Source organism: Paralichthys olivaceus, chromosome 16 (genome assembly GCF_024713975.1).
Source record: "Paralichthys olivaceus isolate ysfri-2021 chromosome 16, ASM2471397v2, whole genome shotgun sequence".
NCBI lineage: Eukaryota > Metazoa > Chordata > Actinopteri > Pleuronectiformes > Paralichthyidae > Paralichthys > Paralichthys olivaceus.
The window spans coordinates 12,957,558-12,983,848 of NC_091108.1; the positions used below are offsets into that span (position 1 = coordinate 12,957,558).

At 40.5% G+C, this 26,291-nt stretch overlaps 4 protein-coding genes across 6 annotated transcripts; 1 reads left to right on the forward strand and 3 right to left on the reverse strand.

Annotated features, from left to right (window-relative positions):
* Window positions 1-3,897: 3,897 nt before the first annotated feature.
* On the reverse strand, window positions 3,898-11,210 carry LOC109638664 (fizzy-related protein homolog). Its single transcript, XM_069510842.1, has 14 exons — window positions 11,062-11,210; window positions 9,880-9,953; window positions 9,269-9,397; window positions 9,033-9,096; window positions 7,912-8,042; window positions 7,734-7,819; window positions 7,448-7,631; window positions 7,264-7,329; window positions 6,985-7,087; window positions 6,658-6,842; window positions 6,322-6,555; window positions 5,943-6,047; window positions 5,490-5,582; window positions 3,898-5,332 (listed from the first exon to the last, which is right to left on the reverse strand). Exons 2-14 carry the CDS (start codon window positions 9,946-9,948, stop codon window positions 5,291-5,293), a joined length of 1,491 nt encoding a protein of 496 aa, XP_069366943.1. The 5' UTR covers window positions 9,949-9,953; window positions 11,062-11,210; the 3' UTR covers window positions 3,898-5,290.
* Window positions 11,211-12,274: 1,064 nt separating this feature from the next.
* On the reverse strand, window positions 12,275-16,437 carry plekhj1 (pleckstrin homology domain containing, family J member 1). 2 transcript variants are annotated; one of them, XM_020111206.2, is made up of 7 exons: window positions 16,316-16,437; window positions 15,089-15,204; window positions 14,860-14,927; window positions 14,704-14,770; window positions 14,367-14,457; window positions 13,873-13,936; window positions 12,275-13,427 (listed from the first exon to the last, which is right to left on the reverse strand). In XM_020111206.2, the coding sequence occupies exons 1-7, from the start codon at window positions 16,324-16,326 to the stop codon at window positions 13,335-13,337; spliced, it is 510 nt and encodes a 169-aa protein (XP_019966765.2). In that variant the 5' UTR covers window positions 16,327-16,437; the 3' UTR covers window positions 12,275-13,334. The 2 variants fall into 2 exon arrangements, with proteins under 2 accessions (XP_019966765.2, XP_019966781.1); XM_020111222.2 differs by lacking the exon at window positions 16,316-16,437 and adding an exon at window positions 15,309-15,501.
* On the forward strand, window positions 16,425-19,498 carry sf3a2 (splicing factor 3a, subunit 2). Of its 2 annotated transcripts, none has more exons than XM_020111180.2 (8): window positions 16,425-16,563; window positions 17,162-17,455; window positions 17,558-17,604; window positions 17,780-17,889; window positions 18,005-18,054; window positions 18,547-18,687; window positions 18,772-18,840; window positions 18,942-19,498. In XM_020111180.2, exons 2-8 carry the CDS (start codon window positions 17,258-17,260, stop codon window positions 19,203-19,205), a joined length of 879 nt encoding a protein of 292 aa, XP_019966739.1. In that variant the 5' UTR covers window positions 16,425-16,563; window positions 17,162-17,257; the 3' UTR covers window positions 19,206-19,498. The 2 variants fall into 2 exon arrangements, with proteins under 2 accessions (XP_019966739.1, XP_019966746.1); XM_020111187.2 differs by having other exon boundaries at window positions 16,529-16,605.
* Window positions 19,499-19,703: 205 nt separating this feature from the next.
* Window positions 19,704-22,333, reverse strand: LOC109638655 (junctional sarcoplasmic reticulum protein 1). The gene is made up of 6 exons (XM_069510843.1): window positions 22,195-22,333; window positions 21,053-21,081; window positions 20,883-20,958; window positions 20,634-20,768; window positions 20,448-20,548; window positions 19,704-20,374 (listed from the first exon to the last, which is right to left on the reverse strand). Exons 2-6 carry the CDS (start codon window positions 21,077-21,079, stop codon window positions 19,994-19,996), a joined length of 720 nt encoding a protein of 239 aa, XP_069366944.1. The 5' UTR covers window positions 21,080-21,081; window positions 22,195-22,333; the 3' UTR covers window positions 19,704-19,993.
* Window positions 22,334-26,291: the final 3,958 nt, after the last annotated feature.

A 26,291-nucleotide genomic window follows, 5' to 3' on the forward strand; every position in this document is an offset into this window, starting at 1 on the left:
CTCACTGGCGTTGTGAAGTTCCCGAAACTATCAAGGACAGAGTGTTGATTTACAGGTTTTAAGTGTGTCAGCTGAAGTGTCTCTAGACACACAAGAATATCTCTAATTAATGCGATTGAACTCTCTTTTTTATTGATGCAGTCAATTCTATAGGCTGTATTTGGAAATATAAGGAAATAGAAAATATGTATACTACTCAATTAGAATCATGCGTCCCATAAGTGTAGATGTAATTGAATTAAAGCTGAACTGTTGAATTCCAGATAGGCCTCTAATTAGCTGGTATTGGAAAAAACAGGAATCAAATGTTACACACCTGCAGCGACCTGCACAACCACAACACAACAGATTCAAAGAGTTGCTTCAAAACACAACTGCTGTTTTACCCTCCAATGAAAAATATATTCACACATTTTATGTACACATAATATTATTACAAGGCGTGTTTATATAGTTTGTTGAGTCAAAGATAAACCTCACAGACAGTAAATACACTCTTAACTTAAATAGAGGTGGCAAAAAGGCCTAATGACCGTACACATTCAAATGAATGCATAAATACTGCATCATAAAATAAAAATATAAATTATTTATCAGAAAACGGACTGGAAGATTTTGTCCATTGAGAGAAAGTGTCAGAAGTCTCTTTTGCAGTTTTAGGAGATGATAATCAGAACTCATCTATTATTCTCTCACTGCACCACCTTTGAATGACTTGCTAGAATAATAATAATAATAATCAATTTTTACTGTTACTCATTGTGTTTTAACCTCTTGCCACTTTAGCAGAAAATGTAGGCTGGTAGAGAACAAGGTAGAGTTTGGGTTTGAAATCACTGGTATTGGATTTGTATTGAGTAGCAGTGACTGCATTAGTCCCGAGAGTCCTGTTCACATGAAGTAATTTTTATTGTCACAGTCAAGAGGTGTGAATCTATACTGACAAACACAACGATGTGCAGGGAGCATTTTTCCCCCTTTGACATGAACTAATTGAAATTTGAAGATTTGACTTAATTATATCTTTAAGCAGTGGATATTTTTAGCCGTAGTATCACTTATTACAGCAAAAAATAGTACTCATTGTACTGCACCAAATTTTACACACAATTTAATTAAAAAGCTTAAAAAGGAAATATGATTCTGCCTTAGGAAAGAAGTCTCCAAGGATCCATATAATGTGTATATACATCATATATATATCATAAATAACTCAAAAATGTACCCAGATTTATTTATTTACAAAATCTGAAAATGTGTACAAAGACATTATTTAATGTTAGTCTATTCACCATGAATATAAAACCAAGAGTGATTCGTAGTCTTCAAGGCACGGTCGAGTATTTTTACTAAATAAAACTGGAACCTGCTTATTTTGTATCAGCCAACAGCAGACATTACAGCAGGGGTTAATTTAAGGACAATTTCAATTTCATTTCCCTCCCGAGAAAAACAATAAAGGGCTCCATGACAAAATGTTTCCCGTTGCTTTCAGTGTCGCGTGTGGCATGTTTTTACAAAAATCTTCATGAAATCAGCCTCCACCAAATCTTTGTATTGTTCTGTGATCCCTTTGTCTCCCCAGAGTGAGCTATTTAAATCAGAGCATCTTCTCTGACACCTGCCAGATGACAGCTCATTACAGTTTACAGGCTATGGAAAAAAACACACCACTCATTTATCATTGCAAAGGTGCTGTAGGGGTGAGTGACTATAGTGTGTATTTGAACATAAAGCACACGAGTGACCCTCTCTGTGCTCTGTTCCCTCTGACAAAATGACCAAACGGGAGTCTGGGTGGCTGCAACCATTACTTATCACAAAGGCCTTGTTCCTTTGATACCCTCGTAGGCTGGTTATCAATGCAACTCAAGAGTCGGGCTTAGTGAGGAACCTGGGGGAAGATCCTGCTCTCTGTGCTGTGAGGCTTTAGTTGTATAACGAACATCGCTCTCTGTGCCTCTTGATAGAAACATCAGGAGGTAGGATTATGCATATTAGCCATCCCCCTCTGTTCTCCCCTCTTCTTTCAGGGCTTAATGTTAACATCTGCCCACCGAGAGCCACAGATGAGCTGGAAGACTGTGCTGAATGTCTTCCATTCAGGTGATTTATCTGATCACTATAATGGACCACGTGTGTTATTTAGATGACATTATAATGGAGTCTGAAGGGGGAGAAAAGGCTCGGGCTCTCTGTGGTGTTTGGAGGAGCTGAGTCACATGTGGTACCTGATCTTCATCACCAAAGAAAAAAATAAATCACTCCAGGATAAAGACCTTCACTTTTTGAAATCATGAAATTGAAATTGGTGTTCTTCATTATTTCTTCTCTCCTTTGTGAATTTCAGCTTTGGCTGGGGATGATTTGTTGCTTTCTATCTGTAAATTTGTCAAAAACACCAGAGCACAATCACTGAAGATGCCTTTTTTTTCTTGGTGCATTTAGAGCCTCCAGCTGTTGTTTACACTGATAAAAATCCATTTGCTGTTTAAATGTGTAAGAGTGGGTTTGGATAGGCCACAGGGCATGAGCAGACGTGTGGGAGCTTTGGGAGGTGGTGAACATTTGTTATTTTTCATGCTCTGGGTCAAAACTATGTTTGTGTGGGATGGACTGGGAATATGATAAATATTTACAGACTTCCAGGAAACAAGGTGAAGCCACGGGGTGTTTTGAGGCTTTTAGAAACCTTCTAACAAACGTGGTCCTAAAGTCAGGATGAAGTGAAATCAGATACCTTGTGGTGATGTTATCTGTCTGTTGGGATGTTTGACCTTCCTCATAACCTGCTACACAGGCAGCCAACATTACTGCTGCTGTTTTCCTCTAGTGAGCTCTGAAACTGATTCTCACCTTTAAGGTGGTTGATGCTGATTGTGCAAGAGTGGTGGCAGCATTCTTTGTTGAAACTGCTCATAGGAGAGCTCCCTCTGGTGTTCACTTTGTATTCTGATTCCCCCCCCCCCCCCCCCCCCACAAAAAACCACAACAGTCAGACAGGTAATATTAATGAAAAGGCCAACACCAAACAATTCAGCACAATATATAAACTATGTGACTTATACGGAATAGAGTCACAATTGCGTTAACATATAGTGGAGATTTTGTTCTGATGTGTTCGACTCCTCATCAAACACCAAATGAGGAACTATTTATATTATAGAGCTTCAAAGATGGAGGACTAAAGATCATTTTGGCCCAATGCCTTTCTTTAAATACAACACTGGTCTGTATTTTGCTCTGTATGACAACTATTGCTATGTAACAACATGAGTATCCTACATATCTAATTGTCAGAGAAGCATTACTTAATGTGCGGATGTATTGAAGATAAATGCTAAGATCTAATCATAGAAAAATAGAATATACAGTTTACAATTCACATGGAATGACAAACAAAAAAAAAAGATTGAATTGACATTTGGGGATTTAAAAATGGAATAAAGAAAGAAACCCTTTCTTTCTGTTGACATTCTATGTTCTTCTTAATGTAAATAATAGCAATGATCTGATCCTATTATTTCCTGTCATACACTTGCATGTTGCTGTAAACATGGTTAAAAACATACAAGCCACACTTTCACTTTAAAGAGTCAAATGTTCCTGTATTATAGTGAAGATTTCCAATCAATATGAATCAAAAATCAAATCTATATATATTTATTATATATATATATATATATATATATATTTATTACATATTGTATGTTTGTGAGTAACAGATTTACCTCTTTGAGGAAATGAAAGGGCTCAGGGTTGAGTGCCACAGACAGAGTAAGGATGTGAAATATTGAGAAAGGTCTTGATTTCTCTTTCATGGTTTCACAGCAGCAGACTGATTTTACTGACATCAACTCTCTGGTAATGGGACAATAAAACAGCGACGACATAAGGTACAAGATATGGTCTTTTAATTGTTGATTATCTCTCAGTACAGAAATATTTTTTCTTCTTAACATTCTATCTGTAATTCAAGTTGGCAGCATCGTCTTGATGTTGAAGTGGTATTAAAGTAAATTTCCACAGAGTTTAGCAGTGAACCTGCTCATCACCTTCCCTCAGATAACATTAGTAAACAAACGTCCAACCTCTGTACAAGAACCTTTCACAACACAAATAAATAGCATTCATTTAAATGTGGCACGCTATCAAACATTCATACAGGGGAAGAACAAAAAATCTAAATTGGAAGAAAATGCTACAGATGATTTTTTTATATTAAAAAAAATGTGACTGCTCAACACAGAAATGGTCTGAAGTAGCAAAGACAAGTGCCCCAAGCTTGAATATCTTAGCAGACACAGCACAGAGCAGCAATACAGCTGCCTGGTTTCATTTGAAATGTTGTTACTGTGCACTTTAGTTACCATTTCAAACTCCTGATAAACTCAAGGGTCTTTTTTTACTTTCCTTGCCTGATTATCATTTAAGAAACAAGACTTCCACACATGTCACATTAAAATCTTCAAATTTGAACATTAATTATTTCTGTAAGTGACTGTTCTACAGTAAGGTATTAGTTTCTTCTAAGATGTGCCAATTTCTCTTTAGAAACGATGAAACAATATTTGCCCAAACTGCTTAATATCATTTGAGTAAAATGAACTTAATGTCATGTTTAAAAAAAGGTGATGAGGCCCATTCGTCCAACCGTTATCATTCCTTGAAATGGCACAGTGTTATGAAATCTGTCATCAGTGTACATGAGATATTTTGCCTGTCGTTAAAATATAAAAAGACAAGCTTGGATGTTTCTGTAAACCTGAACAAAGCCAAACACACTCAAAAACTGCAGTTACACATAATGGGGATCTACCAGCCTCTGAAACAAACACACGAGTAAGAGAATATGTGTTAAAATAAGTAAAACAAAAAAAACAACTCAATAAAATAAATAGACAATCAAAAAGACAAACTCAATATTTGGCAGGTACGCACAACGTCAGTCTGTAAACAAAACATAATCGCACCAGGGACATTATGCCCCTAAAATCCTCCTCATCCTCAGAGCTCTCTGGTGTGCTGGAGGAGGCAGTGGCTCCATCACTACTCAGGAGGAGGTGGAATACTGTGTGTACTGAAAGTTTGTCCTCTGCCCTTCACACTCCTGATCCTCCAACCTCCCAGCAAAACAGTTTGGCTCAATAAACTAAGGGCAATCGAGGGGAGGTCCTCCGTAGACTACCGAGGTGAACACTCAAAGAAGGGCGCCAACTTAGAGCTTGACACATGCAACAAAGAATTCCCTTCCCGCCTTTATTCCCCTCGTAGTACAGGGGTGTGTTTACTACCGGATCCTTGTGAAGAGGTTCAGCACTGACACTGATTCCTGAAGGAGGGAGGGACACAAAAGAAAGTAAGAAAAATAACCATTGAAAAAATATCGTGGATAGATACTGAAACTTTACAGTTTTTGAAATCGAATGGAGAGATTTACCAAATGGAGAAAAGCACAAAAAAATGTTAATATGAGTGAGAACAAATACCTTAGTGGATCTCATCTTGCTGAAGACGTTCCAGAACCGAAGAGTTTCATCTCCAGCCCCAGTCACAATGGCCTCTCCATCGGGTGACATAGCCTGCACACAACTCTTTATTATACACTGAATAGACTGTAGTTTTACATCATGTAATCTGTTTATTAGCCTTGTTTATCTTATCTCTGAGGATTTTTTTGTTTTGATGCCCTTCATGTGTGGGAGGCTTTGCTGCTGCTTGTTCAGAAAAGGAAAGTGCTCATGACTGTTTAATAATTCAAACTTTCAGTAGTTTATTCTATGAATGCATTAACCTGCGCTTATAAATCAAATACTACTAATACTTAAGGTCATTTTAGAGAGCACATATATTTCTGGTATTTTACTTCAGTTTGTCGTTGTAACCTTGGATTGACCTCCTGCAGACAAACATAAAAAACAAACAGTGTACAGTATACTGACCAGGTAGAGAACTCTGTAGGAATGCCCTGTGAGTTTGGCCACTTGAGTTAGCGAGGGATACTTCCACACCAAGATCTGGTTCTGGGAATAACCATGAGTGCTGACCTGCAGGATGATTAGAAAATATAATTGAGCTCAACAACATCTCCTTCCTTCTATTTCCATGATTAGCATGACTTTGCTAATGGTTGGAAGCAAACTAAATACTTCTGGGTGAACAGTGAAGCACATTTAATCTTCTCATACGACTCCATGTCAGATAATTAACAATTTTTAAAAAACGTAGTCCCTTTTACACTCATAAAACAATGTACACTTTTCTGCTTCTGCATCTTCTTCACAACAGGACAGTCCACATCAGAGACTTGAGGACACTCACCAGTTCGTTTGTGTGCTTGGACCAGGCCAGGTTGCAGACTTGAGAGCCCGTGTCAGTGCACTGCAGCGGTTGGCCCGTTAGAGTGTTCCAGAAGCGGATGCAGCGGTCGGCGGTGCCGCCACCAGAGGCCAGAAGGCCGTGCTGGTGGGGAGACCAGGCGATGGCCTTCACTGCAGCCAAGTGCTCTGTGTACTGCTGCACCGGGAGGACGCTCGAGTGGTTCCACACGAGCAGCTGCAGACAGACGACAGAAGAAGTGTCAGGGAAGGAAGGGAAATACGTTTGTGGTAATTGAATGTGTTGCAGAAGTGCAGGTGAGACTCTCTGTTGGCGTACCTTGTTATCATTTCCACCGGAGGCAAGCAGCTGATGGTCCGTGCTCCACTTGAGCCCGCACACTTCCTGTCTGTGTCCTTGGAGACGGCGCTCAGACTGGAGAGGCGGGGCTCTAATATCCCGCTGCAGGATCACCCGATCACGGCTCCCAGATGACAGCTGGTCTGCATTCCACGCTAACGCACCTGGCAGCAGAGAATGAAACATCCGAGCAAAGATGATTCACTGACCATGAATGAGAGATGTTGCTAAACAACAGCGAGAAAACGACAAAAGGCGATGATGTTTCAACTGCTGCCTCCGTCATGACAACCTCTCTCTACTCACCCACTCTGGCTGTGTGCCCCTCTAGTACAGACAGCTTCTTCCCTGCTGCTGCATCCCAGATCTGTACATAGCCTTTATGAGTCCCCACTGCCACCAGGTTACCCTAAAAATGAACATTGAAAGGATGAATCAGAGCACGCACACGCACACACACACACACACACACACACACACACACACACACACACACACACACACACACACACACTCTTTGTCAGAGTATTAGTTTATTTCACCCATACTTTTTTTGGTAACCTCGATGTTAACTGAGAAACTCACCCTCTCAGACCAGCCCACGGATGTTACTGAATCTCCCTCTACAGAAAGATCACATAGACGTGTCACCTAAATGGAAAGGAAAAAAAAAGATGCATTTCAATACCATTTGTACACAAATTAAACAGCCTTGTGGTCTGAACAGGCCGCTTTGCTCAGTGGGGTCAGTTCCCTTCCACACACACACCTGGCTGGTGCAGGCACTCCACAGGTAGACACAGGTACCCAGTCCAACACTGAGCACATTCAGAGAGGACCAGTCCACAAGGTTGAGGTAGAAGTCATCCTGAAGCTCTGGAGCATCCAGAACTTTGAAAGGAATTTTGGATATTTTGCGCGTAGGTTTCCTTGGCGACCGTAGCAGTTTCTGGCTGCAATGCAACAACACAAATTAGTGAGGGAGGGATATTATGCTCTTTTCCTCTTGAATTGAAGAGCTAACATCTGATGAGCAGTAGGTTAAATGCTGTTACCTGTTGCTACTGACAGGTGATAGAGAATATGGAGATACTGTATTTCCATCCTCTTCTGGCAGAGCTCTCTTGGCACTGACAGAGTACTAAAAACACAAACAGATGATTACTGATGCAGGACAAATACAGCAAAAACCAGTATAGTATATAAGGTTAGAGCTATTTTAATTGTCTTTACACTAAAAAGGCTCCTTTTGGCAGGAGTGGACGGCTGCAGGCGGCGATCTTCTGACTGCGGGTCCTGGACTTTCTCGATACCGGCTCCTAGCAGCTCGTTCTTTAGCAGAGCCGAGTATGCCAGCCCATCCGCTGAAGGCAGAGGAAGAGACAGAGGTGAAATCAAACCAGGCTGTTGAAATTATTAACTTCAAACACTTCCCTTTGCTATTTATTTTCTCCAGTTTCCATGAGCCTGCCCACACTTAGTAAATAAGAGGGTAAAATTATCAATTCAGACCCCAGCAGACTGAGATACCTGTGGACATGAGGTGAAAACTCCCACTAAATATCCAGCAACCACAAAGAATAATATCTGTGTTTGGGGTTGAGAATCATGGGGTATGTCATATATATATATATATTTTATCATTATTTCTGTAGAGGCCCTTATCCACTCGTTAGGAGACCCAGTAGCACCCACCAATCTGGCTTTTGTCTGCAATGGGAATGGATACAATCGGCATTGACACCTGGGTCAAATGACTGTGTAGTAGATACAGGTTTTAATCGGCTCCGATCGGCAGTGATGGAAACATGATAGCTGAGTGAACATGCTACTTTGCCAGAGAGGGCCTCTGCTAACGGCACATTCAAGATGTTGAACATGATGCACTAGCGGAAAAAGGTGAAAGGCAAACTCCTCTGCTGACAATGGAAAAGGAGTTAATTGCCTTTTTTAGTGGGTTTAGCTGTGTTTAAAACAGTACACCCTCTAATTTTGGAGTAGCAGGGGTTTATGTTATCTCAGGAGTCATAATACAGATGATTTCTAAATACACAACATACTGAAGGGCTACAATTAAGGTAAAACAATTAAACATCAAGAGCTTTCAATTTCAGCCTTTTAGATAAAACAAACTGGTGCCATCTGTTAAAAATGCAAACAGCCAGTAAAGACAAAAAATGAATTGCCTCAAAGAAGAGTTTAATTTTAAAATGTCTGCAGTTAAAGAAGGATGCACCTGTCTCTTAATAGCAGAGCAGAATATTTCATGATATTGGTGCCAGTGCGCTAATAACATTATAGCAACACAGTATGTCAAGATACATTTTCATTTGGTAGAAAAGTGGATTGATTACCTTTGTTGCTGTCTGTTGTGCCATCTTTGGTTTTCCTATTTTGATTATGCGACTTTTCAATTTCCTGCAAAAACCCCCCAAAAGAATAACCATTCTCAATCAAAATTTTAATTTAATCTGTGCAAGCAACTACAGACAAGTTGGCAGAAACTGCTAAAATGTATGTTCATCCTTAGACCATTGTTCTTTTGGTGGGAAAAGACAGTCAAGGCCTGGCTGTTTCACAGCAGACTCACATTGATGCGGTGGAAGTTGACACTCCAGTTGGCTCCGGCCCGGGAGGGAATGAAGCGATCACCATGCTTGCTAGGGGAGGACAGAGGGGAGCTGGTGGGTGTCAGAGCTCGCGCAGCTCCTACAGCTTTCTACACAGGGGAGGAGAGAAGAGAGCATTTTCTGACGAGAGGACAAACAAGCCTCAGACGGTGGTTTGAAAACTTGATGACAAAACAGGACAATCATTCAGGTGGCAGATGGTGCATTTGTTGAAGGCGTTAACAACAGGAGGCAACATTCACAAAACCCAGTCATTTGGCTGGTAAGGTCTTGTTTTCCCTCAACACTAGTGACACCGTCAAATGAAAGAGACTGGCCTGGAAAGCATTTATGCTGCCAACACAGAGAGTAACACCCTCTCCGCCCTTCTTAAATACTTTACTACTTAATCCACTTTGGGAGGGGCAATCACTATACTATAGTAACGATTATGACTGAGAGTGATTATACTAGTCAAGACTGTACACCTTTTTCTTTAAAGACATATTAGTTCAAAAGAAATACAGATTTCTATTGCACACTGACAAGGTCATAATCACCAAAAATGCAAGTGATCGTATTCTTTACTTACTACGGGGCTTGCATTCTCATTTTGGATGTTGATCTGCCTGAGCAGCCTGCACTCATAGTCCTGATCCATGATACCTGGAAAACATGATAAAAACGATCAACATTATCATAAAACTAATTACAGTTTTTAATTGAACATGTCAGATGGCAGACCACTAACAGAGAGATACTCTCTTTATCAAGACTTGCCGACTTCTGTTTATTTTGTCTGACTTAGCATGGGGCTGAGTAATAAATATCAATAATCATCGCAATATAATTTTCATCAATAGCAATATGATAATAATAGATAAACATAATTGATCTACCCCCTTAACTCTTCTTTATGGACAGAAGAGTTTAAAACCACAACCTTCACTTGTGAAATGTTTGTCTTAATATCATTTTTAGCTATTACACCCAACCACAATTTAGCACTGATGCATCAGGAGTCTACCAATCGTGTAGGAAAGCGTACATTTCTGCAATTAACATACTACAATATTTTACTAATAGGAAAGTTCATAAATAACAATGAGCACAGTAACCGATGACAGAGAAAGGCAGAGTGTTCACATTTAGGAAGCTGGAATCTGCAGAGGTTTGACATTTGATTGATGAGCTACTAAAACACATTTATTTCTAGTTGTTGTTGTTAGTTTTGTGCAGACACGCCCATTCATTAAACCACCAATAGTTTCAGCAACACTAACCTGTGTGTTTGTGACATGTCAAAAATAAATGTTTATTTATTTAACCACAAGCTGAAGGCTGAGAGGCAAGCTGAGTAACTCTGTTCCAGGAGAGGAAGCACCACGCTAAACAGACAGCTGTGTTTTAAAAGGTAAATAGTTATTAGTGACCATCATCACATTAAACTGGACGTTTATGACAAAACAAACTTCACAGTCACCTTCAGGAAACACTGGTGGAAACAAACCTGGGAGAAATCCAACACCCTGATTTCTCCGTGGTGATAAATTACACACCAACTCTGTCTATTACAATTCACTGCTGCAAACAAAGAACATATCATTTAATAATCCAGCATACGGGGCTATGCTAATGCTAACGCTAGCTCAGCTGACTATCCTAATGTAAAATACGCTAGCCGTCCTGCTAACCCATTAGCAACATTGTTTGTCCACCATCTACACTTGTTTTCACACTTTCCGCGTCTCGTTTAGCTCTTTCCGTTACGTACCGTGGAACGATTCGTCCTCGCTGCGTCAGTTCCAGTGGAAAGTTTTTCGTTGGACGCTTTTTTACTATTTAAAAAACAGAGCATATGAAATGTAAACGTTCCTTCAGCCGAAGGTTCAATCTGAGCTCGCTATGCACCACGGGAAAGGCGTGACGTCACTACTTTTGAATCACACATTTGGCCGTTGCTAAGGAAACGTGTGTCTCTCTCATACACGCGCACACTCACACACGCGCTATTTCTCCCTCTTACATTCACACGCACGCTCACGCGTGCTCTTTCTCATACTCATGCACGCGCGATATCTCTCTCTCTCTCAAACGTACACACGCACGCTCACACGCGGTCTCTTTCCCTCATAGACTGTATGCTCTCACTCTCTCATACACACGCACGCTCGCACACAGGAAGTCTTTATTAGGACGATCAGGGCACTGTTTACCTCCTGCTGCTGCCTCTGAATTCATGGCGTTTACTGCAGTGAAAGCGAGCGCGTGCATGAGTGTGTGTATCAAACAACACAAGCTGGATCCTGTCACACAGAAAAACATCTGGAAATGTAACAGCTGTTTGTATTTATTCCACTTTAGCACCCGTGTCGCTCTCTCTCTCTCTCTTTTCTTCTCTCCAGCGATTCACAGCTGCACATTTCTTCATATCACCGATGCTGTGAAACTCTATGTGATGAACACTGAGGACATTTTGAATCCACCGCTGACAGTAGCTCAATATAACTGGTGAAAGGTTGTCAAGGGAAATACTTAGGGACCCATGCTAAGAGATGGGGCCCCAACATCAGCCGATTACATTGGTACACAAAAAGAGTAAAAACGAAAGACACACAACCATACAGTTGCACTCATCCAAAGGGAGGTTTTATCACACTCCAAAACTTGGAGTGCATTTGGCGAAGTTTGAGACCTTTAAAATACAGTGTATGGTGTGAGTGGAACCTAATCGAGGCACAGTCATTCACTTACGTTCTGACACTTTCTTGGAGGGGTCAGTTGCTCCATACAATTTCTGGAATGTCTGAAAACAGCCATACGAAGACAAACAAATGGCTCATACACTGCAGGGCTAAAATTTTGTGCAATGAATTCGTGAAAGTTGAAGGCCTGCAGTGTGGGAGACACTATCTAGTTTGTGTACCAAACAATTTTTAAGCATTTTAAAAATAATCAGTGTTTTCATCTTGATTGACACATTGCAGTAGCTTTCAAATGGCTTTATTATTGTTAAAAAAAAACCAAAAAGGAAGAAACAAATACAGTCTGACATGAAGTAAAAACAGAATGAAGACATTCCCTGTGCAAAAAGTTGACTGGAGACACATTCAATCCTGTTTGTGGTTAAGACTCTTGACAGGTGAAATTAATATTTCACCTATTTGCAGGATATAGCAATTGCCTGCAGTGAAATGTGGTTGAGAGCAAATTTAGAGCTCATGATTACACTGAAAAAGACATAATATATTTTTTAAATCATGTCGAGCCTTGTTTCCCAGCCTGGTCCGACAGCTTACATAAAGGAATCAAAGTGCCACAGAAAAGGTACAGTAGGTTCAAGTACATTATTACAATTCTAATCATAAAAAACCCTTAAAACCAAGTTAAGTAATATGTGCAAAATTATAGTTTTTAAAACTAAATATTCTATATGGGCTGGCTCATAAATACATACTGGGATTTTTCCTTCTCGCAAGTATAATGGAGTAAAATGTGTGGCTCAACTGAGCAGATCTACTGGCTCATGCAGTTCAAATTAAGACAGTGAAGACTGCCTCAGGTTTTTTTTTCTGAATTGGCCATGCACTTCTTTAACAGTGTGCATTAACATCCTGAACTGATTCTCAGTCATGCTAACATCACAAATAGTCCTGAAAGAAAGTCACAGCTCCATCTCTACAAGACAAGTATGATCAGAATAGATCAGATAACATGAATGTTCAGCTTGTCCAGTAGTAGACACAGTATAAAAAGACATTTTATACAGACCACTGATTAACCAAGTCAGAGGTCTGAAGATGAGATGGCAATAACATTCCCTTAAACTGAAAATAAGACAGTGTAGATTTTACCCAAGCCATGTGTTACCTGTAATGACCAGCAATAACAGAAGAGAAGTAGTTGATTATCAGACACCCTGCTACAAGTATCGAGCAACACTAAATGTATTCAAAGCAGTGAAATTATAAAAGTCTTGAGTGTGTGTGGTAATGTCATGGCTTCAACACGAGTGAGGACTGAGTTTTGGAATGGCGGAACGCTGGTCTAAAGGGAGGAGGTGTCACCAGGCGTAAGTTGCAGCCCGTTGCTGATCTGGAAGCGTGTCTCATCTGATATACCATACTGCTCCAGAGGGTCCTGCAGAGACAAGAGACCATGAGCAAAGACTGTAAGAAAACAGTTTAGTGTGCAACAGAACAAATGCTCTGTTGTTACATAGAATTAAATCTTGGATGAGGTTGTTAGTTCATGCAAATAACACACAACAAAAGGACATTTAAGAAAAAAGAACATACTCAAGTTTACAATTTTCCCAGAATGGTGTCTAGTGTTGCACCAAAGTTCAGGTTGGATTTATTTATGTTTTGAGATGCTTTGCGTGTGACAATTTAAAATTTTGAGTGCATTTCAATATAACTCTGTTATTACTACATTACTGTACTTTAGTGTCCCAAGTCTCAGCAGCAAAACTTTACCCAAAAAAATCTAAACTAAGCTTGACACAAACACTGCCAGTGTAATTTGGAGTGTGGGCAGAGAGACGCTCCATCTGTGTGGTATTTAGTGCTGTGAAGGGTCTTACCTTGCCAGTGAGCCTATGGATTTCAGTTCGATAAAATATCAGATTCTTCCTCATGAACTCGTAACTGCAGGAGATGAGAATAGTTATTTTGACATCTGACAAGAAAAAAGTTTGTGAATACAGAAAAGATTATACCTGCAATTTGGCCTGCCGCCTTAACCATGCAAGTATTTGTGATCAGTACAGTTCATCTCTATGAATTAAATCATGTATTTTGTCTTTGGAGACCACTGCATCATTCATTTAATTTTTGTACTAGTATTGAATGAACATCTTGCAGCACAACAACACCAAATAAGTATTGATCACTGCACATATGCAACAATAATAATGCTAGAAAGTTCATTTCTATGGCTATAGTTAAAAAGATGGAACAACAAAGACATATTTCCTTGTATGGGTGTCTTTATGTTCACAGAAAAAATATGGTCCTTTCTATGGTTGAAATCTTTGTTTGTGGTTTCAAGGTGGAAGAATGAAGGAGTCAGGACTACCTGGCTTTGACGATGCAGTCGATCCACTCCCCACACTGTTCCTCTGAGTCACACTCGAACAGATACTTCCTCTCTGCTTCATCCAGGAAAGCTGGAATCAGAAAAAAAGAGTTTAAAGGTGATCCATGGATGTACAAATAAGAAAATGTAATAATATAATAATAAGTCCAAAATACTGGATTCATTTCTCTGTTGCTGCTCTGTGATAAATTTAACAATGTGATTTGAATAGTGTCCGCACAAACAATGGGCTCAGTCATGTAAACAGTCAGTGTGTGTGTGTGTGTGTGTGTGTGTGTCACCTGATGTGAAATTAAAACGAAAGGATGAAGCTCACCTATGGAGAAGCTCTGACTGTTCTCTCTCTCCACCTTGCACTGCTCCAGCAGCAGAGCTCCGATCGGCTGACAAATGAATAAAACAATGACCTTAACAACATGATCATTATTGATTATTGGAACTGATCAAGTGTGTGAATGTTTCTCCGGCTCACCTCCTCCTCATCAGTCCGGAAGTAAAAGAGGAAGTTGACTACGAGCTTCACGAGCCTCCTCTTTACAACTGAATTTAAAACAAAGAGAGCTGAGGTGAAACTTCACGACAATCAGCAGATTGACCTAAAGACAACTCCAGTGTAAAGCTGCAGATCAGCTGCTGATCGCATGGCGTTAGACAGAAGATAAGATCTGCGTGTGTGTGTGTGTGGTCAAATAAACAGTTACCGTCTCCTTTCTTGGGTCCTCTCATCCCCAGCTCAGCTGCCATCTCTGACGGCTGCCGGCTCAGAAACACCAGCTCCTTCTCGTTAAACCGCATCACTGACGCGGACACACACGGTCTGTAGTTACAGTCACAGACACACACAGAAGCTACAGGCGACACGCAACATAACAACACGGCAGCTAACAGCGACACGGAGCTACAGGCGTGTTGTTTGAATACCGTGTGGTTCCTTATCTGCTGCCGCCCAATAGCGACGGAGTGAGTTTGGTCATTTCTGATAGAGAACAGAGGTGTCGGACCTGTCCTTCATGTTACACACTGTGCACACACACACTGCACACACACACACACTGTACACACCGGACACACACACTGCTCCGCGTCCACTGACACGCCTGACTAGAAACAGCATGGCGGCCGGTGAGGGCCAAACTAGGAAAACCGCGTGACTGTAAACCCTGGAGTGATCCTCAGCCAGAGCGCAGCACGTTGTACAACTGGACATACACAAGTGACCACAAGAGAAAATAAATGACCACAAATAGACACACAGCCAATGCATACATTTACTACATGACCACAATAAAATAAAATGTTCTCTACATGACCACAATAAAATAAAATGTCCTCTACATGACCACAAAGGCACAAAATGGCCCACAAAGACACATTCAATGACAACTACATGACCACAAGAGGCACAAAAGAACCCCAAGAGACTCATTATAGCTATACAGATGTACAAAATGACCACAATATATCCGTAGAATGACCTAAAAACAACCACAGAGATATAAAAAACAACCACAGAGATATAAAAAACGACCACAAGTAACAATAGCAACTACAAAGATACACAAAACCATCACAAAGAGAGATAAAATGACCACAAAGATGCATTAAATGATCACAAAAATTCACAATATGACCACATGTCAATCACACTGAAACACAAAACAACCACACAGAGACAAAATGACCACATGGAGTCAGTTTGTTCTCTTTGCATGTCTGACCGCAGCAGCACGATGGTCTTTGCTTGCAGTTGGTTTTTGTTTTCACAGAAAGATGAACTCTGTTAGGAAGTTTTTTTCCAACAATAACAGCTCATCGACTTTAGTCAAGAATTAGAGAAATAAGTGAAAAGACTTCTTGTAAGAATGGTCACAGATCCCGAATAAACCATTTCAATCTTCAGGGCACAATTCACAAAAATAACTACTTACATTGATATCATAAAAAAGGAAACGGGGCATGTGATGAATCACCTACTCTAAAATGTAGATGCTAAATTCCACATTTTCTTCCACTTAAAACCAGACAAAGATTGTTTCACTCCAGTCAAGCCTCTGCTCCAGTCCAGCAGGGGGCGGTAACAAGCCTGAAGCTGCCCAAAAAAAGCGGATGAAGAGAGAGCCACTTGGGCATGCGCAGTACGAGTTTACTTAAGCGTGATCCGAACGTTGCGGACTCGGTGAGTGTTTTGGACAAAGAAGGATGTTTATTCGTTTTCCTCGTGTGTACTTCTAATTGTGTCCAATAATTTACTAACTTATTATCACATACTACGTTTTATTCTTAGTTTTATCTTTCGGATTTGTTAAAAACCATTCATTGCGAGCTATAACACCGCTAGCTTAGCGTTAGCATTCTCGCAAAACGTCAGCTAGCATACTGCAGCTAAATGGATTTTGAAGAGATTGACTTTACAGAAAGCGTTTGCGTCGTTGCGTTAACAAACCGAATCATTTCATGTAACTCAGAAACATTTGTTTGAATTACTTTGCCGTTGTCGTTTGTTTTACTTTCCAGTAGTTAGACCGATACCATGAAGCTAAGCTAGCATAAAGAACTGTTTGGGCCAATTTAGCATATTAATGATAAAGTAATGATTATTTCATCTACTCACCAACCGTGTAAATGTACATAATATACATGTGTATTGAGATTATAGTTTGTTACATGAGCAATAAAGTAACTTATCATTTCAGTTAAAACAGTGTCATAAAAGTTTGGTAATATATTATAGTCCATCCTGGGCAGGAATGAGTGTTATACGTTTTTTCCCCCAGTGAATCAGGAAGAATCTGCTTGAACGACCTGTCCAGGTTGGACTGGACGCTCATCTGTGCGCGTGTCAGCGTGTTTGAGTCCATCATTTTGCAAAGATGGATTTCCAGCACCGAGCTGGAGGGAAGACGGGGAGTGGAGGAGTGGCGTCTTCCTCCGAGAGTAACCGAGACAGACGTGAGAGGTTACGTCAGCTGGCGCTGGAGACAATTGACATCAACAAAGATCCCTATTTTATGAAGAATCACTTGGGTTCATATGAGTGCAAGCTTTGTCTGACACTTCATAACAACGAGGTGAGGAGACACACAATGGAAATTCCCTCAATTACCTGAACATCACAATATTTTTAGATTTTTGAATGTTGAAAAAATGACAAATTACTCTCTTCATTACAGGGCAGTTACTTGGCACACACACAAGGAAAGAAACATCAGACCAACTTGTGAGTCCACATCTGGTTTTTACCCTAACAAATGAAAAATGTTTTGACTCTTAGGTTTGGTTCAGTTGCTTATGTTGTGTTTACTTCAGTACTCCACTTACCCACGACAGAGAAACCAAAGTTAATGTTTCCAGTGTATTAAATAACAGCAACGAAAACTCATTGTTTGATTCAGAGCACGACGAGCAGCCAAAGAGGCAAAAGAAGCTCCTGCTCAGCCGGCTCCAGCTAAAGCCAAAGTTGAAGTCAAGAAATTTGTCAAAATCGGTCGACCAGGATACAAAGGTAAGCTGGCTGTGGGATATATATCAGTACAGACATTATGTTGTTTATGTGGATAGTAATATCACTGCATATACATTGTATTTTAACACATGGTCTGTATTTCTGTTGTCTTTAGTCACCAAACAGAGAGACCCAGAAACTGGACAGCAGTCTTTACTTTTCCAGGTTTGTGTTCTTTGGGAATCTTCATGAAATTATCATGATTTTAAATGTTTTTGAGAATATTATTAAACAGAAAATGTATATTTAAGTTTCTCTTTAAAATTGCTCCTTTGTAAAGACTCAGATCTCAACTTAAACACAATGTTCCTAGCTTCTCCGTTCACACACAAGACTGGCGGAACAGATTCTTGTATATTTTCATTATCATACTGCTCTGTAATTAAGTGCTGCATACTAAAGCTCATACTCTTTTGTCTATTGTTATGTCTTTATATATGAATCAGCAAGCTTGTGATTCACAGCTTATTCTGTTGATTGGTTTGGATTATAGATCCCACACACTATCTCGACACTAAAGTTGTTTAAAAAAAAAGCAGCTAAAGCAGCACTTCATATGTACTGATGCAGTGATGACTGAGTAACATATTCTATCCATGAGAGATACGACAGGACAAACCTGTAAACAAGCAGTTTTTCCTTTTCTCTGTCCATCAGATCGACTACCCAGAGATCGCTGAAGGAATTGGGCCGAGGCATCGTTTCATGTCTGCCTATGAGCAGCGCATTGAGCCCCCTGATCGTCGCTGGCAATACCTGCTGCTCGCTGCTGAGCCATATGAGACTATTGCCTTCAAGGTGAGAGGAAGAAGCTCTTCTCTTTCTCTGCTTTTCTAACGTTTTCTTCTTCCTGCTGTGACATCAATATTTTTGGTCCATCAGGTCCCCAGTAGAGAAATTGATAAAGCAGAAAACCGCTTCTGGACCCACTGGAACAGAGAAACTAAGCAGGTACTGATCAGCTGATTTATAAACACAAAGATAACCTATGTTTTAATATTTTTTTTAAATAGGATGTGATTTAATTCATATGTTTTTTGTTTTTTTTCCAGTTCTTCCTGCAGTTTCACTTCAAAATGGAGAAAGCTATTCCCCAGTCCACTGGTCCAGTTCCTCCTGCAGGTGTGAAGCGCCCCCTTCCTCTCATGACTGGAGTTGGACCACGCTCACTAAATGATTCAATGCCCCCTCCCCCACCAGGAGGGATGTCTATCCCCCCACTCCCACCTGGTGCTCCAGGTGCCCCCCAGATGCCCATGCCCCCCATGCCAATGAGGCCGCCACCTCCCGATGGACTTTCATTATCTAATAATTGATCATCTACCAGTGGATCATGATTGCTTTCTTTCATGGTCTGGAGTCACACTGCCCTGCCTGTCTACAGTGTCCATCTCACTTTAGGCACTGCAGGTACATTCAATTTTTATTATCTTTCAGTTGATGTTTAAAGTCCACAATAAGTCGATTTTTATACATTTGTTTGGTCTATGTAAATGGGTGGGGCAGTCTGCAACATTGTAATAACAACGCTGTACTGTTTTGTATAAATGCTCGGATTCAGGTCTTTTAAGAGTCTGTTTTTGTAATTAAATGCTGAGGAGAAAAAACATTTCCGTTTTCATGTCTTGCTTTACCAAAGACATCACACACAAATTTATTGATGTATCACCGATTGGGTGAGTGGGTCAGAGCATAAGAAACACCAAAGAAAAGAGTAAGCTACAGTAGTGATCGTATTATCTCAGAGCAGGTGACTAAATAAGTTTTATTTATTTTAACACTACAAAGAGAGAAACTGGGTAATAACATGAATATTTCAAGTGAAACAGTCATTTTTAATTCCAGGAAAATGTGAATGACTTGGCTGGTGAATCAAAGTTCCATCAAACAGAATCATCGATCAAACACAGCAATGAAAAGCTGGAGCACAAAGTGTCTGTGTCCTGGAAGCACAGATTACTTTTAGCTTTAAAGATTGAATTCTAAAGGTCCAAATTAGAAAATCTTGCATGGATGTTGGTGTCACCTTTAGTAAATGTTTTATTACTGTAGATGAACTCGAAAATTAATTTTCTGTCCAAGTCTGACAGAAGAATTAATCAACTCATCCTTTCTGAGACTTTTTCTTCTCTCTCTTTTCCTCCAACCTTTTATTCTTCTCAGGTACTATCTCATCATCGCCTTGATCTTCATCTTCTCCCCTTACTGCTTCTTCGGGTTCCTGCTTATCGCTTTCTCTCTTGTCTTTGGTTTCTTCATCCCTGGCTTTCCTGGCCCTCCTGTCCTTTAATTTCCCATCTCTTTGCTTCGTGAGCTTTTTGTCCAGTAATGGCCTGTTTCTGAGACCTCTTGATGTCCGTGCCATCGCTCCTCTCTTTGCCCTCCCTCTTTTCACTTCCACTTCGTCATCGTCTTCCTCCTCATCCTCATCGTCATCAAGGTCTGGCAGCCACCAGAACATTAATTCCCACAGAGATGCCTGAGGCTAGAGGGGGGAGAACACATGAAGTGGGTGCAGAAGTAAAACTAAGATTGAATAACAAAGTAATAAATGTTACCTCTGATGGTTGTCCTCTGTGACGTAATGTTTCTGACCATCTCACCTTCATTCCAACTTCTTCCTCATGACTATGCAAAGTCCCCTGACCACGCAAAGTTTCTGTATTATTTTGAAAGAAACAACTTATTTACAGCAGGTATGCCGTTTCTGTACGTCATATTTTCTTTCTTTCCAGTTTACTTACCATGAAGCCTCTGAAAGCCTGAGGTGAGTACGAGGATGGTGATGGCCACAAACAGACATCGGTTCAGGGTGACGTTCTCCCACGGTGTTTCTGTCTGGGCTGGGTTTTCTATGGACAAGGGTTTAGGCAAGGATGCTGAGGGAAGACAAGAAAGAGAAGGAAAGAGTCAGAATATTTGAAAAGAAAGGAAAAATTGTGTACTTTATTTTTTCTCTCAAAGTGTTACAGAAAATACAGGAAATGGCTCACGTGTTCTAGGGATGCTGGGTTCTTTGAGTGATATCTTGGGTTCTGCTCTTGGTTGGTGTGAAACTGGAGCTGTTTCCTGTTGGAGAGCAGCATGTAGCTTAGAATAAAAGAGATATCAAGGGTGTAAAGACTGTAAAAAAATTATTCATCTTGGTTCTTTTCCAACCAACCTCTCTGGTTTTCCTTGCAGCATACATTTCTGAAACAGGCAGATGGAGATTTACTGAGGGTGGGGGGGGGGGGGGCAGTGTCATAAACCAAAAACAAACAAAAGCCTGAACAACCATGCTCCCAATATGTCTATTTATCCACATATATTTAAACATATTCAGAAATTCATTATTTTAATAACCCAAAATTTACACAAAATAGAAATGCAACTGAGACAAGGTTTGTATTTAGCTGATCACCAGCAGCTCTGTGAGGCTGTATTTGGTCTTTAACATTGAGCTGTGTAAACACGCTAACCTTACAGGCTTTACTGATGTTTAGCACATAAAGTTTACAGTATTTTTGAACAGTCCTAGTCTTATTATCATTATACCACAACTCTGTTGAGATGAACTGAGCCCTCTCCACTACAACCCTCTGACAAGTGAAACATTCTGCACCCCAACCGTCCGTCCAACACGGCCGAGGTGCATTATCACCGGGCGCACTTTGACCAGGAGTCATATTTCAGCACCTCCCTGAGCTGATGCTCCCAAGTATTTATAGAGCTGGACAATACAACAGATGAGTGCTTTTATGTGCAGGCATTAGAGATTCTGTTTAAGTGTGTGTTAGGATGTGTGTCGCCACCTGGTCTGCGGATCTGTCGAACAGGCTTGTGTGGAGGAGGATTTGCTCTTGATGGCCCTAACTCCTCCTCAAATGTCTCATAGCTTTCTTCCATCTCTTCCCTGACAGAGGGTGAGAGGAAAATGGAAGAAGCTCAAAACTAAGTTTGTTTGAAAAGAATTTGGCAGTTTTAGACATTTGCAGAAGATGCAGTCAGAGGAAAAAGTTACTTTCGTCCTATCAGTGCTTCATGTTAAAGGTCAGCTTCTTGACCTTCACATTTACAGATGAAAGCTGTAAGGCCCTTATGTGTTGCATGACATTTCTAAATGGACACTGAGCAAATGTCCTAGCAGCTATAAATAGATGGCGCAATGCCACTGCAGAGACATAGAGGTGGATGGATGCACACCGCATATAAATACACACAAAAAAAGGAGGAATACCAGATTCTGCTGTAGTATACATCTGGCTATAGTTCCACTAGTGATGAAACCTAACCTCTGACCCTGATTAATATATAACAACCTACCTGCCTCCACGTGCGTGGTCTCCAGGGCAGCGTCGGGAAAGCTTTGTCACAGAGTCCGTTGTTCCTCTGCTGAGATGGCAGCAGAGTCATTCTCGGAGCTGTGTGACGGCCAAGCACAGGTGCTGGAGAATGAAAAAACAAAAAGCACTGAGTGACAGTGAGTCAGGCGTGTTGAGGCATGGCTGACATTACCGTGCACCGTACAGCTGTCACTTCCCAGGAGATGGCACAGGGAGAATACAAGGTTTTACCAAGTTGTGGTAAATGTCGGAAAATGATTTTATTGTATTTTGTATCAAAGAAATCAAAATGAATCAATGCCACAGATTTAAAGCAACTGCAGGGCAATACCCCTATAAATTAAAGCATTATTTACATACAAAAACAACAAATGGACAAAAAGTTCCACAAATTTTAAGTGAATAAAAAATTGTAGATGCTTTGTAATGTTCCTCTTCTTTCTGGAAAGCTGTTCCGTAGTTCACCAGCAGAGAGCGCTACTGTACTAGGTAAATGGAGTTTACAGCTTTATAAAGAAAGTCTGTGGCATGTCAGACTTGTCATCATCCAGATCAACAGAGGGGCTGACACATTTTCTTTTTTATGATCTGACCATCAGCTGCACCCTCTATCAGACAGTTCAGAAACACATGGCCAATTTATCAATTAATTGTATTTACATAAATACTTAAATGCAAATTTCCTCAGCCTGTATTGTTCATTGAGTGAGGCCAGTGTTTATCCCAATGCTGTGTGTCTGTTGTCAGGCTTTGAGTCAAACTCACCACTAACCAGAAGCTTTGTAAACAGAAAAAGTAAAGAAGACTGGGTTATATCAGGGCGAGGCGGTTGCAGGCCCAGATTATGTGGGAGGGGAGAGGAAAGGAAGTGTTGGTAAAACAGACGAGTGCAATGTTGATGACTCATACCTTTGCTGTGACTCTGCCCAAATCCCCTGAATCACACAACAGTGTACCCATCAGTAATCGCTCTGAATGGGACATAAGCTCTGTAACCTTTGCTGCGGGCAGGCGGGCCAAAAGACACTGTGTCCAAGTGATGCACACAACTCTGTGAAAATGCAACTTTGACATTGTGCACAAAGATTGATGCAATCTAACTCGTAACACAAATGAAACTCCTTCTGCTTTTTGCATCAAAATCTTCCACTATCTTGTTCCATCTGAAATTGTGTCTGGTTTCGTTATAGCACCTCACATATGACCATAGATGCTAATGCTATCTTGGGCTCTGTTATTGCAATGTTGTATTTTGTGTTGTGCTATTTAGCAAATCCACTCACCAATGCAATAAACCAACCTGGTTGATATGGTTAACATTTTACTGCACCTGCCCAACATCAGCATGTTTGCATGTGGCCACTGGAAGTGTGTCTCCCCTGCTGTAAATCCTCTCAGAGCTGCTGACATGCACATTCTTACACTTGTTATAAAATGCATAATTTTCCCTTTGATAAAATAATCAAAAGGGGGAGTATAAATGATTTACATAAAATATTTAGAATGGTACAACCAAAATGCAATATTTATTCTGAAGCCATGAGTTTTCAGCCGGGAGATGTTCTTGGATGTTCCACAATGTCCTCCAGGTGGTGGGTCGACAGTGACTGACAATGACTTCCCATCTTCTAATTCCTCCCTCTTGTTCCACTGACAAAAATACCTCTTTTTGCTCCTGACCCCAAACCAGTTGTCTTTCTCCCTCTCTGTGCTACTACCAGGAGGTTGGATGAAGGCGACATCTTCTCCCTGATGAACTGTGTAGATGAAGCTGGTCTCACATGGATCTGGTGCTCTTTCTGTCTCTCCTTTCAGCCTGTGCTTTGGGGACCTTGTTGTGACATCATATATATCCCCCCTGTTTAAGTTTGGTCTTGATCCAGTAGGTCTCACTCTCTATAATGTATACAGTGGGTCCCTCCTCATTTCCCACGTGTGCAGGTTTGTTGGTGTTGAAAAGGTCCTACTTTGTCCACTCGCCTTGTCATCCTAGTTCCACAGCACCTCGGTCTTCGCCCCCTTCGTCCTCCAGGTTTCAGACTTCAGCTGGGATCATGTGCTTCCTCTGACTTGGGTCTTAATTTCTCAGTGCTGTATGCAAGTGGTTCTGAGTACCTTTCCTGAGTCTCCCTGTGAACAAGGTCGAGATGATGTACTGCATCTTAAGTATGGTGTCTCAGAACATCAAAAACAACCAATAGCAAATTAAATCCGTCCATCTGTTCATTCCTAAAACTTTCCTCGCACAACCACTCATCCTATTATTGCACATGTAAAGTAAGGACTGTTTGTGTGATCAGACTCACTGTGAACTTTAAAGAAATGATCATTCAAGTATATATTTCCATATGAGTATTGGATGTCTCTATCCCTCTAACCATCCATCTATCAGTCCGTATGTATGTCCGTCTATTCATCCATATATCCAGTTATTGTTTGTTCAAGATGCAAAGTGTAAAATATGTTGAATGTATCTGTGGATGTGCAGTAGGTTGACTCAGTACACATATCACTTGACACTATGATGGTGTCATGTGTTCTTTCAGTCTTATTCTCCTAAACTGAGCTTGTGTCCAGACTGAATAAACCAAATGCACAATCTCGCTCTGCTGATTTGCCGGTGCTTGTTAGTCTCACAACTTAGATTTCATAATTTGTGTGAACGGTTTCAAGTACCACTGGAAAGTATTTGATTATGACGCATCAATTCTAATGTATTAACTATACCATATGAATCTTAAGACTCAGGAGTTCCTTCCATCTTATTCTCAGCTGATGTCGAGGTTAAATAAAGGGAAAGTTGGCCATTTTTGGGCCAAAGTCTTTAAGAATGTTTCAAGGGCAACACGTGGCCTCTTTGGACACAATAAAGTGAGCAAATATTGCTCGTGGGTGTCTGTGTTCCAAATTCAGGCTCCTCTGAGATGTGAGCTGGACTAGGCTTTTTGTCCCCTTTTGTCCTTTCATAATGGGGACGCCGGACTGTTCAGCACCCAGTGGGAGCTTCTCTGTGCCCTTCCTCACTGAAGAATATGGTTGAGCTTAAAACAACACTACCTTTAGTCTATTTAGTCCTCAAAGGCCTCAATGACTTATATGTGAACTATTGGAGTGAATTATTTTGCTTTGGTTTTCTATGAAAGAGCTGATGTCTCTTTGGAAGATTTTAAGATGATGCTTTCAGAGCAGTATAGACGTCAGACATAAGGTCTGAGCTTAAAAAAAAAAAAGCTGACAATCTGACAGTTTTGCCCAAACAACTGGTTGTGTGTAAACAGGTAAGACAAGCATGCAGGATTTGAATGTTTCCTTCAAAATCTTATTTTTTCACCCATCAGACAGGTATTTATACATAAGCTACATAATATATCTGTTATTTATCTGGTTAAAAGTAGTCAGAACAGACAATTACAGCTGTCACACACCATATACACAACAAACATACAATCTTCAAAGTGGATTTCAATAAAAACTTTAAGAGCGTCCACACTGACTATAGTGACCTATTTTCTCGCCTCTATAAAATCGACATGAATTCCGTCAGAGTGACTCCTCATGTAGATTAGAGAGGTCAGCATATTTAAAAGCTTTTTTGTAGAATATTCTCAGTTGTCACATCACTTTTTGTGTGAACTGAATTTATGTGCTAAGGTGAAGGTGTAAACGTAGACGCATACTTCATGGCTCCTCTCCATGGTCGCAACTTTTTCATTCATGTCACATGGTCTGAAGCTGAGTGTGAATGGTTGGTTGTATATGTTGGCCCCGTGATACTCTGTTGACCTGTCCAGGATTGATGGATTTATGACTGGACCAGTGACTCAACAGCGAAATGTATTTTTATATAGTTGGCAGGGATAGACATTGTGCTTGTTGCACAAGTTTGATCATGAACAGTGGGAAGATCTTTGAAAAGGAGCCAGAACTGAATGTGTTCAGTGGATGAATAGATACTTGTAAAGATTGAGATGAGGCCACCTCATATTTTGTTCCAGAAATCTTATTTTGGTTACAAATTGTTCCATTCAGCTCTTTCTGGAGTGCTGAGCTTCATTAATTCAACTCTCAATGGAGCTG

What these genes read in the sequence shown, in the direction of transcription:
- LOC109638664 (XM_069510842.1), bottom strand. Translation starts at nt 9,948, where the DNA reads ATGGATCAGGACTATGAGTGCAGGCTGCTCAGGCAGATCAACATCCAA. An exon ending in ATGAGAATGCAAGCCCCGTA is followed by an intron (nt 9,398 to 9,879) that starts GTAAGTAAAGAA and finishes TCCCCTGTGTAG; the next exon opens with AAAGCTGTAGGAGCTGCGCG. An exon ending in GCAAGATGAGATCCACTAAG is followed by an intron (nt 5,333 to 5,489) that starts GTATTTGTTCTC and finishes TCCCTCCTTCAG; the next exon opens with GAATCAGTGTCAGTGCTGAA.
- plekhj1 (XM_020111206.2), bottom strand. An exon ending in TCCGGACTGATGAGGAGGAG is followed by an intron (nt 14,771 to 14,859) that starts GTGAGCCGGAGA and finishes TTCATTTGTCAG; the next exon opens with CCGATCGGAGCTCTGCTGCT. An exon ending in CAGTCAGAGCTTCTCCATAG is followed by an intron (nt 14,458 to 14,703) that starts GTGAGCTTCATC and finishes TTCTGATTCCAG; the next exon opens with CTTTCCTGGATGAAGCAGAG.
- sf3a2 (XM_020111180.2), top strand. Translation starts at nt 17,258, where the DNA reads ATGGATTTCCAGCACCGAGCTGGAGGGAAGACGGGGAGTGGAGGAGTG. An exon ending in TGACACTTCATAACAACGAG is followed by an intron (nt 17,456 to 17,557) that starts GTGAGGAGACAC and finishes TCTTCATTACAG; the next exon opens with GGCAGTTACTTGGCACACAC. An exon ending in GGAACAGAGAAACTAAGCAG is followed by an intron (nt 18,841 to 18,941) that starts GTACTGATCAGC and finishes TTTTTTTTCCAG; the next exon opens with TTCTTCCTGCAGTTTCACTT.
- LOC109638655 (XM_069510843.1), bottom strand. Translation starts at nt 21,079, where the DNA reads ATGTATGCTGCAAGGAAAACCAGAGAG. An exon ending in AGGCTTTCAGAGGCTTCATG is followed by an intron (nt 20,549 to 20,633) that starts GTAAGTAAACTG and finishes AAAATAATACAG; the next exon opens with AAACTTTGCGTGGTCAGGGG. An exon ending in ACAGAGGACAACCATCAGAG is followed by an intron (nt 20,375 to 20,447) that starts GTAACATTTATT and finishes TCCCCCCTCTAG; the next exon opens with CCTCAGGCATCTCTGTGGGA.